The 14225-nt window shown below is 40.7% G+C and overlaps 1 protein-coding gene across 3 annotated transcripts in view; it reads left to right on the top strand.

Moving 5' to 3' along the window:
* The window catches only part of LOC111868570 (phosphofurin acidic cluster sorting protein 1), a 173932-nt gene that overhangs the window by 128458 nt on the left and 31249 nt on the right, over nucleotides 1-14225 (top strand). For 2 of the 3 annotated variants that reach the window (XM_023859334.2, XM_033753095.1), the window contains exons 8-9: nucleotides 2737-2907; nucleotides 10702-10773. In XM_023859334.2, the coding sequence (XP_023715102.1) occupies nucleotides 2737-2907; nucleotides 10702-10773 (243 nt within the window). The remainder of the gene's footprint in view (nucleotides 1-2736; nucleotides 2908-10701; nucleotides 10774-14225) is intronic. The other variant, XM_023859335.2, reaches the window with a different exon arrangement.

Genomic DNA, 14225 nt, shown 5'->3' with positions numbered 1-14225 from the left:
CAACTCCCACCCCATTCTCCAGCGTGTGATCGTAACATGTACTGGGGCCGCGTCATAGCTCAAGGGGTTAGTCGCTGGCTTCCCACCGCGGCGGCCTGGGTTCGATCCCGGGGTCTGGTCAAATGGGATTTGTGGGGGACAAAGTGGCGCTGGCGCAGGTTTTCTCCGAGTACTTCGGTTTCCCCTGCCAGTCTTCATTCCACCAATTGCTCCACAATCACCCTCACCTATCATCTGGGGCTGGTACAATAGGCCAGAAGTGGCCGCAGTACAAGGGACTTAGTCCCACCCCACTAGCAGTAAAAAAAACATGCACTAGAAGGTACAATGTTATCAACTGAACATATCTTAATTAGTGTGAGAAGGTAAGGAAAACAATGATTTTGACCAGTTTTCTCTTTGAGTGTCACTTAACACGATCTGCCCCAATATAACCTAACTTAATGAGGAAAAATTGAATTATATCATTATGCTGCATCTGAACTATCCCTGACAATGCATCATCATCAGATAAAGCTGTATATTATTATGTCGTCATTAGAAATCTACTAGATTCCGTTTTCCACATAACTAGAAAAGCAGATCACCATACCAGAGCTCTCACTGAACAGAGGACTTATCTTCCATAATGTTTAGTCTCAAGGTGTGACGTACCCTCAGTGCTTTTCATTGCATGGCTCTGTATTCAAATTCATAACGATCACTCATATTTGACTACTATAAAATTATTTGGTGTTGTTTTAATAAACATGACACCCATGTTAACTTCCTTGTGCTCCTGAAAAATTCCCGGACTAGGTCAAAAAAGAAAATCTGGCTTAAGTTACTCAAATTTGACTGCCCTCTCCTTCAAAATAGTCTCCTTGGGAACGTATACACCGATTCCATTGTTTTCCCCCCACGCCTCAAAAGCACTGTGGAAGCCATTTTCCTCAATGCTGTCAAGTACCGCTTGCGGTCCCCTTTGGATGTCAAACTCTGTTTGAGAACGCCGTCCCTTCAGTTTCATTTTCAGTTTGGGAAACAAAGGGAATCAGTATGGAGGATCGGGAACGATAACCATGTTGCTGATAATCACAAACTTTGTGGTTTTTAGGGACGTGTGGGCGGGCGCGTTGTGGTGATGAAGGAGCCAGTTGTGGTTGCGCCAAAGTTACGGTTTTTTCGTCTCACATTTTCTCTCAAGCGTCTAAAAACATCACAGCATAAGTCAGAGTTGACCGTAGTGTTAGGGGGAACATAGCGGCCTCTGTAGTCTAGGGGTAACATTCCCACCTCATGACTCAAGGTACGCGGGTTCAAACCCGGCGGAAGTCGTGGAATTTTTAAGGGCGGAAAAATTCAGGGAACAAGTCTTCCGGGAGGGACTTTAAGCAGTGTGTCCCGTGTCGTAGATTTACGGCACGTGAAAGATCCCAATGTCTCTAGGAGGCCTCTGAGCAAAATCAGGCAAAGTTTCCCGACCAAGTAGTTTCAAATTCCTCCGGTAGATGGCGAAGTATCGGGACCACTGCCAGAGAGGCCGACCTCGCTGGCAGAACCTGGCTGATAGCGAGCACCAGTACTGGAAGGGCATGGCGACAGTAGAAATTAAAGGGGGACGCACAGTAGATTAACAAATAGTCGCAGTGCATTTGGAAACCCGCCCCCTCCAATAATAACAACAATAACAATAGGGGGAACATTCTCTTGGTGAATTCACGCAAACAAATAAACAATGAGCATGTTCTTTGTTGAACTTTGGACATGCCGCGCCTTTTTTGCTCTTGGTGATTGTGGGCTCTTCCACTGTGACGATTGTTGCTTTGTTTCTGGATCATAACCGTAAATCCAACTTTCGTCACCCATTATAACCTTAGAGATACTCATTAACGTTTGGTCCCCGTTAGCTCAAGACACGTTTACACGTCGCTGCTTTGATCATCTGTCAAGAGTCGGGGAAGAAACTTCGCGGCAGTGCGGTGCATATTCAAATTTTCTGTTAAGATCCGCTGGCAAACTCCGTAACTGACCCCAGCGTGTCTGCAAGCTCATGGATTGTTCGGCGACCGTCTACGTGGATGAGTTCTCGAATGTTTTCAACATTTTCTATCGTTTTGCTGGTGCTTGGTCGCCATGAACGTTCGTCGTCTTCAACTGACATTCGGCCGGCTCTGAAACGTGAATGTCATTCAAAAACCGCTTTCCTGCTTAAAGAATGTTCTCCAAAAGCCTCCCGGAGCATATCAAGAGTTTCGGTAGCGGATTTACCGAGCTTCGCACAAAACTTCATGCAGACACGTTGCTCGATTTTGGTATCCATTGCAGGCAGAACGAAACCCGAAATGGCAAAAGGATTCATGTAAAAACTGCGTGTTTACAGCGCGGTTTCACGTTGCAGAGTGATGCAATAGGCTTGCGGAAGCGTGACCTTGGCCTCCCCTCTCATCTTCTTTCTCCGAAGTGGTTATAACAATAAGAGTTTGGCAACTTTCCGATATCACCTCATATGCAAGGATGAATCAGAGAGTGCTCATGTGGGAGGGATCACGTTGTTCATGTCTGCTACAGGTACTACAGCAGTGATCAGGAATTATGCAACTTGTAGGGGATCATCTGAGATCGTCCTACAAAGCATCCATGTAGAAGAATGGGCCGCCCATCACCCAGCAATATGCAGGAAACTGTCAGGAGATCATACTCTGGAACATAGTTATAAGACATTTAGACCTGATAACTTGTGCTTTGTATGTTCAGGTGGTGATGTAGACCCTACAGAAATTGAAGATCTGTTTGAAGAGCTTGAAGATCTGAGTGATTCTGGCCCCGAGATCGACACAATGAGCATCTCATCAACACCTAAACCCTCACTCAGGCCATTCTTTTCCAGTAGTCGTTCACTGCTACAGGAAACACTCAGCGTGCCAGGTGAGACCTTGACTTCCATCTGCTTTACTGGATGTTTCTTTCAAGTAAGAAGATCTAATTTATTCCTGCTGTGTTTTGCATGGTGTAATGAAACCAGACACTTCTGAATTTTGTTACTGATAACTTTGTATGTACTATTTGGTGTACAGAACATAATCTGGCAGCTGCGTTTGTCATTCACCTTCATTTGTGTAAGTTTTTTTTTCTGAGGCGCAGTAGACATAAAACCAAGGATAATCTCAAACACGGGCCCATTAGTGCCAACATTATTGATTTTGGAATCATTGCAATTAAATATTAAATAAAGGAAAATGTTAAATCCAGGAATATTAAATGGAAGTCTCATTTGTAATTAGTATAAAACGAATTTCAACAGCTTTCTTTATAAGCTGATGTTACAAGTTGATTTTGGTTTTCCAAAAACTAAACACAAACTTCATCAAGCCTCTCTGGAAGCTGAGGACTGAGGATACTAATTGGTTCTGGCTCACCAAAAGCACCAGCAGAAACTTCAAGAAATGTCTGTGGTGACTGCTCAGAATATTGGTTGATTCGGTCTCCCCAGATGAACGTGATGCTCAAATGATGTACTACAATACCTCTGCTTTACAGAGAAAACATTTAAACTTTACACTGTATGGGAATCCATACAATATTCAATATCTAGTTGTCATGAAACAAATGCATACATTTGAATGTAAAAATGTTTCCTTCACTTGGCACTGATTATCCCCTCTCCAGAAGAAAAGAAGGGATAGGTAAATGATGTCAGGAATATAAGAAAGTAATCTTGTTGAATGAATTCTCTATGACATATATTTCCTCCCATATAGATAAAATGCAATTTTCGAACCCCCACTCTTCCCTTTTAATTTTGGAATTCTTCTGATCCCTACATCCCTCTCAGGCCAAGGTTTTATGTGCAGTTTATGTTCTCTTTTCGTTTTTGCCCCCTTTATGGTTTTTAAACAGTCTTGATTTGGAATACATTTTTAAATTCTGTATTTCAGCATCCTGTTGCACATCTTTAATTCATCGTCTGTGTATTTAGTCTCTCAGTAATGCAACAATAATTAATATGGTCACCATTATGTGAATGGTGAATATTTTAATGATTGTTGCATTATCAACGGACTGAATACATAGAGGAACAATTTTAAAATAAATATTGCTGCTGTTGCAAATTATTCCCCCAAAATGTATCTGACTATTTTCTCCCAGTGATATTTTGGAAATCACATGTAAATATTTGGCATGATATGGTCTGTAACCAAGACACTGTTTGTGATTATGAAGAGCTGTGTATTCTTGAGCTTCATCATATACAGCAGGTTCATTTTCAGATCTGACTACTGTTGCACCTGGCCGCATGACCAAAAAGAGCTCTTTTTGCAACTGTATAGAGGCCATCTAGCCTCTTGTATACTGATGTCCTCTTCGTTTAATTATAATTTGTTTGAAGTTACTTGTTGGTTTTGTAACCAAATAGAAAAATACAAAAATGATAATCAGAATTCACTCTTTGTTGATCACAGGTAGAGAGAACCAGAATGCAGGCCAGTTACAAGAACCTTTGTACCTTCCATGTATCATTGTATTCCTCTTTGTTAGTTACAGTGGCTTTTTGCATAAGCCTTGTATGTTGGAATTTAGATTAATTCTTTTACTTTATACACCTGGCAAAAAATAGTGCAATATAAGACATAATTATCCTTAATTTTCAGATTTGGAATGATCTGTGCAACACTGAAACAGTTTTCAGTGGTGATTTTCTGTCCTAAGAAATCCTACTATAACAGACAGTTTTGAGGTGTCCTTCTTCATATACACACTCCTTTTTAATGGAGTTACAAAACTGAATAACTTTGCTCTAATAATGAAAATTCATCCTGCCACTTGTTTTAATGAACACACAATCTGCACACAATAAGAAAGAATATTCTTTCTGAGAGATTTGTGATTCTTGGAGCAGTGAGTGTAAAGGTTGTTGGCTTCTGAGATGTGATGCCATGTAGTATAGTAGATTTGTACCAGTGCTTTAGAGTGCTGTGTTTGCTTGCATAATTTATGTACTTTGTTGCCCCCCAGAAAGACCATCTGAAACTCCTGGAGCATGAAGTATAGGGATATTACTTTCAGAGTATAATTGTGTATATTAGAGTCAGGTGATTACAGCTGAATGTGTAGTGAGAGCACAGTATGGACAACAAACTCTGCCATATGATGAAGCACTGAGATGCAGTTGAATACAGTGTGGCAGCCAAGTTTGAATATTTGTGGCAACAAACTCCACTACCACATGATTTGTTGTTTAATATAGACGAAAGGCCAGTGCATAAGTTTCGTGGTCAATGTGATTAAAGTTCCCCCAGCATGTTCCCATAATATGTTTGACTTTAATTTCATTTTTGCAAAAAGCATGTCTCATTTGAAATTTTCATTGATGGTAAAAGCACGGTACTTAATATTATCAGAAATTTCTTCTGTAAAAGTTGGGATGCCAAAACTGTGCAAGTACTTGTACATACTGTGGCGTATAGACACGTTTGTTAGGCAAAGACCTTGAAACATATGCAATAGTGCTATAAGCAAGCCTCTGCAACAATAGAGTTTCTGCTGAGAGCAGTGTTGTGGAACACATTGCTAGTCATCTGCAACAGTGGGACTAAACAATGGAAACGGGTGTTTTCTATGTGGTCCGTGCCAAGAAATCTCCCGTGTTGAGGTGGGTTTGAATACCTCCACCGTGGCTCTACAAGTCATAAATGGTGGCAGAAAGGGAACCCAGTGCTTGGGGGTAAAACTGGGCCACCCTGTTTGTTGGAGATATAAATACAGGTACCCGATCTCCAGGATGGGAGAGTCTTGAATCTGAGGCAGTAAAATGTGGTCATGAGTCCTGCGGGACTCAGACTTGAAAATGACTGTGCTGGCAAGGACCAGCTGCAGTTGTAAAAGACAGACACGTCCTTTCATCAGAGAGTATGTTACACAAGGACCATGTCCATAAGTGTTCAATTAAAATATTCTGGCCATGAATCTCAAGGGGCTTGTCGCCAAGATGAACTGATTGGCGTTAAAATGCTGGTCTTAAAGTAACTGAGGACACAATGTGTCAATGATCTGTAAAGTGTAATTATGAGCCATCTGGTAACATGGCCAATACATCCAAGATCCAATCAAAATCCTAAATCATGACATTACTGCTGCCTTCAAGTTGAAATTTTAGGCAGCAGATGTCTCACAAGTGTTGATAGTGATCTACTGGACAACATGGCATCACATTACAGAAAGCATTAACCTTCACATTGGAATTATAACCTAACCTATATGAACAGGTGCAATAGAAGTGTCAGTTTTGATGAGAGTTCTTTTGCTCCATGTTGTCTAAAATCTTTTCTTGTGACACTATCTACCAACTGTACCATAAACTCATCACTTGAAGTTCAGAAAAATTGTTCATCAGGCATGTGTAATATTCCTGTAAGAGCTGTGATTGTTCACATTGAATTTGTCTTTATTTAGAACGTTTGTGAGTTTGCTCTTGAATCTGATGTGGCTACAGACATGCATGTAATGGCAAGGCATTCAGAGAGACTGAGCAGCTTACACTGCAGTATTTGTTGTCCTGTTATGCGCATGTTTCAAAATATTTCTTTGCTCTCATTGTGCTTTAGAGTTATGCTAACACATTCACTGACAGGCAGATGTAACACCTTCGAAGCTATGCACAATATTTCTAAGTCAGAACTATTGATAAATAACTTCTTGTTCTTTTAATCATCCAAGTGCAAAGTCAGACTTAAAGACTGAATATGTGGTATTGTGCTGCTTGGTCAGGTTTGTGGCGCACCTCGGGGTGTGGTCATAAGTAAAGTAAAGCTATCCGTGTAACAGGCCATGGAGGCCCATAGGGTTGTGAGACATTGAGGCTCTCACATTTTCTCAACAGTCACCTCAGAGATGGTGGTGAGGTTGTCAGCCTCATGCATCAGCTACCCTTTACACCCAGGAAGATTCCTGGTACTTCTCATTTCTGTTAGAGGCTGAGTCAACCTCAGGGCCATAGCACTGCTGGAAGGAGTGGGTCATTTGAGAAATCCAATGACCTCATAGGGAATGGAACCCGCAACTTTGTGGCTTGTGTCATAGTACCTCGACAAAGTACACTACCATGTGCCCCTCCCACCTCCCCCTCCCAAGAAGGTGGTGATAACTGAGTGTATTGAGCAGTGGTAGAATGTTGATTAGCAGGAGAGAACTGAAAACTCAGAGTAACCCCCCCACCCCACCCCTGCTCTAGTACCACCCTTTACACCATGAATCTCACATGAAGTGACCCAGGGTCGAACTCAAAGCCCTAGGGCTAAGAAGCCAGCACCGGGCTGTAAGAATTGGGCATAGAATCATTTAGGAGAGTTCTGGCCTGAATTTGATTGATGTTTGAAAGAATCATGTTCCATCATCTGTAAGCAGTTAAAATAAATCTTTTTGGCAGTTGAAATTACAATCAGAGGGTGTTAATAGTAGAAGGTTCCTGTGAGTTGATACCACGGAAAGAGTTTAGAAACGTTCCATCCGCTTTATCTCTTTCATAGTCTCGGATGTTTTTACACCTTCCAATTGAAATTATTTTCCTATCATTAAGCTTTCTCAGGCAATAACCACATCAGTGTGAATTAACAATGCGAAATTGGGAGGTTATCACTAANTTCATTCATTCATCAGTAATCTGTCAGACGACAGGTCCACAGTCTCTTCCAAAACAGTTCGTCCACTTAATGCGATCTTCTGTTTTTGGAAAGAGACTATCCAGGAAAAGTGATAATGTGGTGTTTTTCCATTTGCTTTCCACATCGCAGTACAACAGCCGTTCAAACCACTCTGGTCACGCCTGTTGCTATAAGAACTTGAACCATCTCGAGCATCATTTGCTCTGTGCTTCAAGTCGCTGCTGATGACGCTGCTTCCGGCACCAGTTTTTGGTGTCTCTCTTCGTCTGATGCCTACCCTTTGACCTGTCCAGCAAGGGAGGCCCTGCCAGTAGCTACGCTACCGCTGGTATAGCTCTCAGGGTCCTTGGCATACTCAAACCCCTTCACCACGATAAGGTGAATTGGGATTGGGAATAAGGGGATTGGGAGGTTATCACTAAAATAATTCAGTCATGTACATTATTATTTTGGTTTGAAGGTGGTACAATTAATGATGCTGTCTGTATCTGGACAACAGGACATTGACTGCTAAGATGATCGAAGAATGATAAATTAAAAATGATTTTGAAGGAAGTGGCCATGGCCTAATTTGAGCTATTATCCTGTCATTTGCATGGAGGGCCTAGGAAATACCACAAGAAACCTGACTCAGGACTGTCAGAGCTCTGGTACCTCGCAGGATTACAAATCAGACGTGTTACCACTTGAACCAAGTTTCTGGGTTCTTTTAATCATATATTACACAAGGAATCTAGTTTCCTTATGGCGGAATAAGTATCTGATGAACCTGGAAGATTTCCTGGGCATGTGGTTGAAATTAAATCAGTTCTAGGTTAACAAGAAGCATACCTGCTGATTATTCCACAGAGTTCTGATGTCATCTGATTCAGAAAATTGCAATTAAATGAGGAAGTGGGTAAAACTTTTGCTAGATTCACATCCTCTGATTTGTTTGGCAGTGAATGTGTACACATGGATGTCTGCTTTTGTGAAGGAATGTTCTTGTCTTTATTGCCTTGCTGATGTCAGTTTTTTTATACAAAGTTTTGCCATTCCCATGTCTTACATTTGTTACTCATTTTATCAGTTCTGAATTATTCTTATAACAAATTAACTTCATGGAGCTGAGCCCTTCTTGAGAAGCCATCAGTTGTGCTGCTCTTGAGAACTTCCCATCAATTTATGGAACCTGAAGATTCATTACCCTGTTCACAAGACCCCTCCACTGGTCTCTATCCTGAGTCAGATTGATCCAGTCTAGAAATTCTATGGAAATATTGTACAGTACTTCATTCCTAATTGAATCATAGGCATTCTTGAAGGCCATGAATGGCCAATGTACTGTCTCATTGTGCTCCCATTCAAGCTCTCCACTGCAGTTTTAAAAAAAAAAGTCTGTTGGTAGATAAATGATTTATGAGGTGACATTTGTTTCTAAATTTTATATAGATTTCATAGCTGTTTTGTATTTATCTTAAATTTTCATGTGTTTATATAACGACTATCTCCAGCTTGTTTTATCTATTTTTGCACTTATGTAGCATCATAATTTAACAAAGAGTCAGTCTATATATGTTTTAGCGATAATCTATTTGTGTTTAAAATATAAAATTAAGAAATACCTCATTAGCTCTGAGTGCACGTTTTCTGCATGTTGTAATGCATGAAAATTCATTACAGTTTTGAACATGACTTCCCACTGGACTGTATTCTGAGCCACTTTAATCCAGTTCACATCTTACATCACATTTTCTCCCTACATCATCTCTCTTTCCATAAATTCATATTTTAGGTTCTCTTCAACATGCACTAATACAGTTCTTATTACATATTACAAGCTTACTACATTCACAGAGAAACTTGTTTGGAGTATTGAGAAATGTGTACAGTGAATACAGGACTTTTGACAGAAAATCTCTGCCTCTTTTTAGAATTGAATAATGTTGACTGCTCTTTATATTATTGAACTCTTTCATGTGCATGTTTCTTATCACTCGATGTGATAACAAAATCAACCAATATTGAGCTTAATAACTTTGTCAGTTCGTACAGTGTTTTAACCCTTTAATGCTCATAACACTGATCCTGAAAAATTGTATCATATACAGTGCAACTGGCTGTCAGTCAGATTCAAGTGTTTCTCTGTCACATATCTAAGAGATAATTAAAGGTAAAAAGGTAAAGTTTTTCCTGTGCTTAACTAATTAAGCACCACGCCATGAAGCTGTATGGGGGATTGGGTGTATAGGTCCACATTTTCTCGATCTCGGCACTAGTTGAAGGTGAGCAGTCATCTTCACACCCTGACCACTTTACCCCCAATACCCACTGTATGGAAGGCTGGGTGGGCCCCAGAGACAGTCTGGATGACATGGAGAAGAGAAAATTTTTGACCCCACCAGGACTCAAACTCCAACCCATTGGTCATCCCGCCCATATCCAGTCGCTCTACCAACTGCACTATCCCAGCTCCCATATAAGAGATAATTATAATACTAAATTGTGACATCTTTTGGCTATATTTCAGCCTACTAGGTCAAAGTTTCCTACAGTAGATAATGCCAGTTCTTGCAAACACATTGTCAGATGCAACTAAAATGTGTGCATTTTGCTTTGAACTTATTTTATGCATAGTACATAGCAGAGGTGTGGGAAACTTTAATCTCACTCAGCCCATCTTTTGAACAGACTCTGAGTGCAATGCCATTCTGAAGTGCAGGCAGTTGTGATATAAGTACACTTATTTTGATGTGCTAGTCAAATGCTGCAAAAGTATGCCCCAGGAAGGTAAGCAGTATGGTGAGTGACCCAAACTTTAATGCACTCAATATACAGAACATGTCTGTATGCCTCTAGGTAACTGCTGATACTCAGAAACAAGGATTCACTCTCCCCCAACCCTCTTCACTACTACAGCCTGTGTGCATTGAAACTGTAGCATTGATGCAAAAACCGTTTGAATATAGTAATTTGTTTGTGCCATGTTCTTTATTGTGACAGAATGTTGTTGCCTGTTGTATTGTGCTGTTCTGTGTTGTGTTTGTTAGTGACTTGATGACTTAGTTATTGTTACATGCAGGCGGCCCGCAAGGCTACGCACGTGTCTGCCTGCCCCAAGATAGCCCGCACGCACAGCAACCTTACTGCACAGGTTAGACAACTGTTGTTCAGTGCATGTTGATAGTGTTACTTCCCGAGATGTAACTTGTGTTCATGTTGCACAAACATTCGAGAGTATCTTAAAAGCACTTCTGGTTTGTAAACATGCAGGGAATCCAGAATACCGAAACAGTTCCTATCAACAGAGCATACAGTTTTACTGTAGTCATGGTTGTTCCCTTTCTGTAATAGCACATTTGATTTATGCTTAGGGTTGCTCACTAAATGATTTGTTCCCGTATTATCATTGACACTGTAATAGTTTGATGAGGTTGGTGCAGCTGTAACGTTCTAGACTTGTGTTGTGAAGGTCCTTGGTTTGAATCTTAGCCAGGACAGCAGCTGTTCCAAGCTTTCCACGGTTCTCCACAGTCTGTCTAGGCAAATTCCAAGATTTCAGTCTAATATCGGTACCGCTTTTGTTGTGTTTGCTTCCCCCGCTAACTCTGAATTGATTCATATCAAACAGATAATAGGGATAACACATGCAATACAGCGACTGGCTACAGGCTGTACTACCAAGGGGTTGAAGTTGAGGTCCCAGTAGGGTCAAGAATTTTCTCTTCACCACATCATCCAGACCGGTTCTGGGGCCCACCCAGCTTCCTATCCAAAGGGTATGGGGCGCTCTTTCCCTGGGACAAAGCCTGGGCATGAAGCTGAGCCCTCACCTCCAACTAGTGCTGAGGTTGAGAAAATGTAGATCTATAAATCCACTCTCCCCTGTGTCTTCATGTCATAGTGCTTAATTAGTTAAGCACAGGGACAACTTTCCTTTTTAACTTTTCGAGTGCCATGTGAGTATGCAAAAACATGAAAGGTTAACCTGAAGCACCAAGTAGAATTGCTCAAGGGTTGATGCTTCTGAATAGTATCAAGGAAGTGCTTAGTTCAGCTCTTCTGTGAGACATAGGCTATCCTCACTGAGCATTTCTTAGTTTTTCTCAGTCCCTCCAGACAAATGCCAGAATGGCACCTCAAATAAGGCCATAGCAGCTTCCTTCCACATCCTTTCTAATTCATCACTCACTGAACATCCTATTGGATGTGAGGGTTTCACAGCAGTGAGTACTATTTGCATTGTGTTCTGGACAATAACACCATGTGGTTCAGAGGAGAGCCCAGTGGTTTGGAGGAACACACCACTTTCATCTTGATAATTGAAGAGTAAACCAAGGAAGAAAGCAGTTAATGTGGACATCAAGCTGAACTGAGTTTGCCACCTGCTTCTGTTGGCCCAAAATATCTGGCTGTCTCCAAACAGTCCAAACAATCATAGTTCAATGCTCTGTAGCCTGAGATGTTGACAGCAGCATAGAGTAAACCATAGTCATAAACAATCTTCTACTCTTATTGATCATTTGTCATCATATGTTATGTTAGATCTGCTATGTTATTCAGAACAGTGGAACTGTTTGGGTAATTTTGGAATTCCTCTTGTATAGGCTGGGTATGCACTCTTGTGTTGTTGTCATACATTCATCAGAGTAGTTGAATGGAATGCCGCATCAGATTTCTATAATTCATAAAGGCGGTGATGTCATGTGTAATTGTATATCAGGAAATATGCCACATTGGTCTGGAGTATGTGCTGTAGCTTCATCCTGAATTTAGTGCATTTTAAAAGCCAGATTATAAAATCTCTGGCCCATATCTTGTCACTCTAATTGTTTGATTAACTGCCACTGTATGCCTCATGTTGGATGACAAGCTGGTGTGGGCCTGATCAAAAGGGAAGGTAACAGGTAACATAATTACATGCAGAATTGTTTATGACTAGTACAAATCAAATTCTTGTGATGGAGTGTGAATTACAGGGCAGCATATATTCAGATCAATGAGGTGTTTCTATTGTATTTGTATACGGTGTGCCCCTGCATTAAGGGTGTTTCAGCTGTGGAATTTCATCCTTAAGGAACTTACAAGATATGGCCATAAAATGCGTGGTTTGGACAAGAAATTTGCCCTTACACAAATCTGTTATAAATAAATGTGAAAAAACAAAGTCAACCAAAATTAATTCTTTTTTAAGAAATGGCTGTTTATTACAAAATCCAGATCAGATATGCTCATGGATCAGTGACAAAGAATATGTAGCAAATGATTGGATAGTCCGCATGCAACATTGACATAAGGGGATTGCTGTTGGCATGATTGCTATTCCCATCTTATCTTGCATTGTGCAGAGCATCCTTAACTGAGATGTCTGGAAAGAGGCCATCAAGTTCTTGTACAAGCAGTTCCTCCTCCTCCTCCCCCCCTCTTTTTTTTTAAGTTCTGTGTGTCTGTTGTTATTTCTAATGGTTAAAGATGTGTACTCTTATTACCTTTGGACCAAGAACATTCTTATAGAAACAAATCTCCACTTATAATATGAGATTCATAAGAAAAATAAAATTTTAATCTCAGAATATCGCAACACAGACACCTTCTCAAGAAATCATCCCTCCTTCAAACTGGGCACATTCTGTACTGTGCATGATATACAGTAATTTAAACTCCAGGGATGAAATAGTTGCCTGTGCTTGAATTGTATCCAAGTACTAGCACAGAAATAGTAAGTAGTGGCCAGGTCTAAAATAATAGCCAAGGGCATTAGCACAGAAATCATACATACACTCGATTTATGACAGTTTTTTCTAAGACAAAAGTCTCAGGTGATGTTGCATAAATCTAGCATTTTTTTCTCTCTTCTATCCTTGCATGACTCTGCTACAACTCACACAATGTGCTGCTTACCCCTCGTCAGGTAGCCAGCTTCCAGCACAGAAATTGTAAATCATGGCCAGGCCTGAAACAGCAGCTGGGTACTGGCACAGAGCCTTGCTCAGTGGGCCAGCTTCCCTGCTGTAACAATACATGCAAGCAGCTGAACTTGCTTTAATGATAAATGGAAAGACAGAGACCCTGTCAACTCTTCTGCTATGCAGGTATTTTTTAGCTTCTGTTCATATGACTTGACCTGCAAGTGACTCACTCTCATACATACTGTTTTGTATTTGCTCCATGCAAGAACTCATGAGCCACGGAAACAGCCATTGCTAGGTAATACACGCAACAACATAGGAAGCCATGTTTTCTATGTGGTCTGCAATATGCAAGAGTACAGAGCTGTGTTCTCTCTGTGGTCTGGGCCACGCAAAAATACAGTGCTATGTTTTCTGTGCCTGATCCATGCCAAGAGGGTATAAGATCAGAGTTCAGTTGAGAGAATTGGACTACTGTGAGTTGTCAGTAGGACATAGCCATGGAAGGTTCACAGTTGAAGAAGAATTAGAAGTTGGCCTGTGAAGACTTAGTATGTGATATAAAGACTTTACATGTGCTGTAATACAGTGATATTGAGCATGTATAATTTAGTGAGACTTTTATAGTTCCTCTGTTATAAATCTGTGAAGACTAGTGGAGATAGACTGAGAAGATTAGCGTGGAGAGATTTGTAAC

This window comes from Cryptotermes secundus, unplaced genomic scaffold (genome assembly GCF_002891405.2).
Source record: "Cryptotermes secundus unplaced genomic scaffold, Csec_1.0 scaffold330, whole genome shotgun sequence".
In the NCBI taxonomy this organism is placed as follows: Eukaryota; Metazoa; Arthropoda; class Insecta; order Blattodea; family Kalotermitidae; genus Cryptotermes; species Cryptotermes secundus.
The sequence above is the reverse complement of the archived record's forward strand: the minus strand, read 5'-3'. Positions and strand labels throughout refer to the sequence as shown.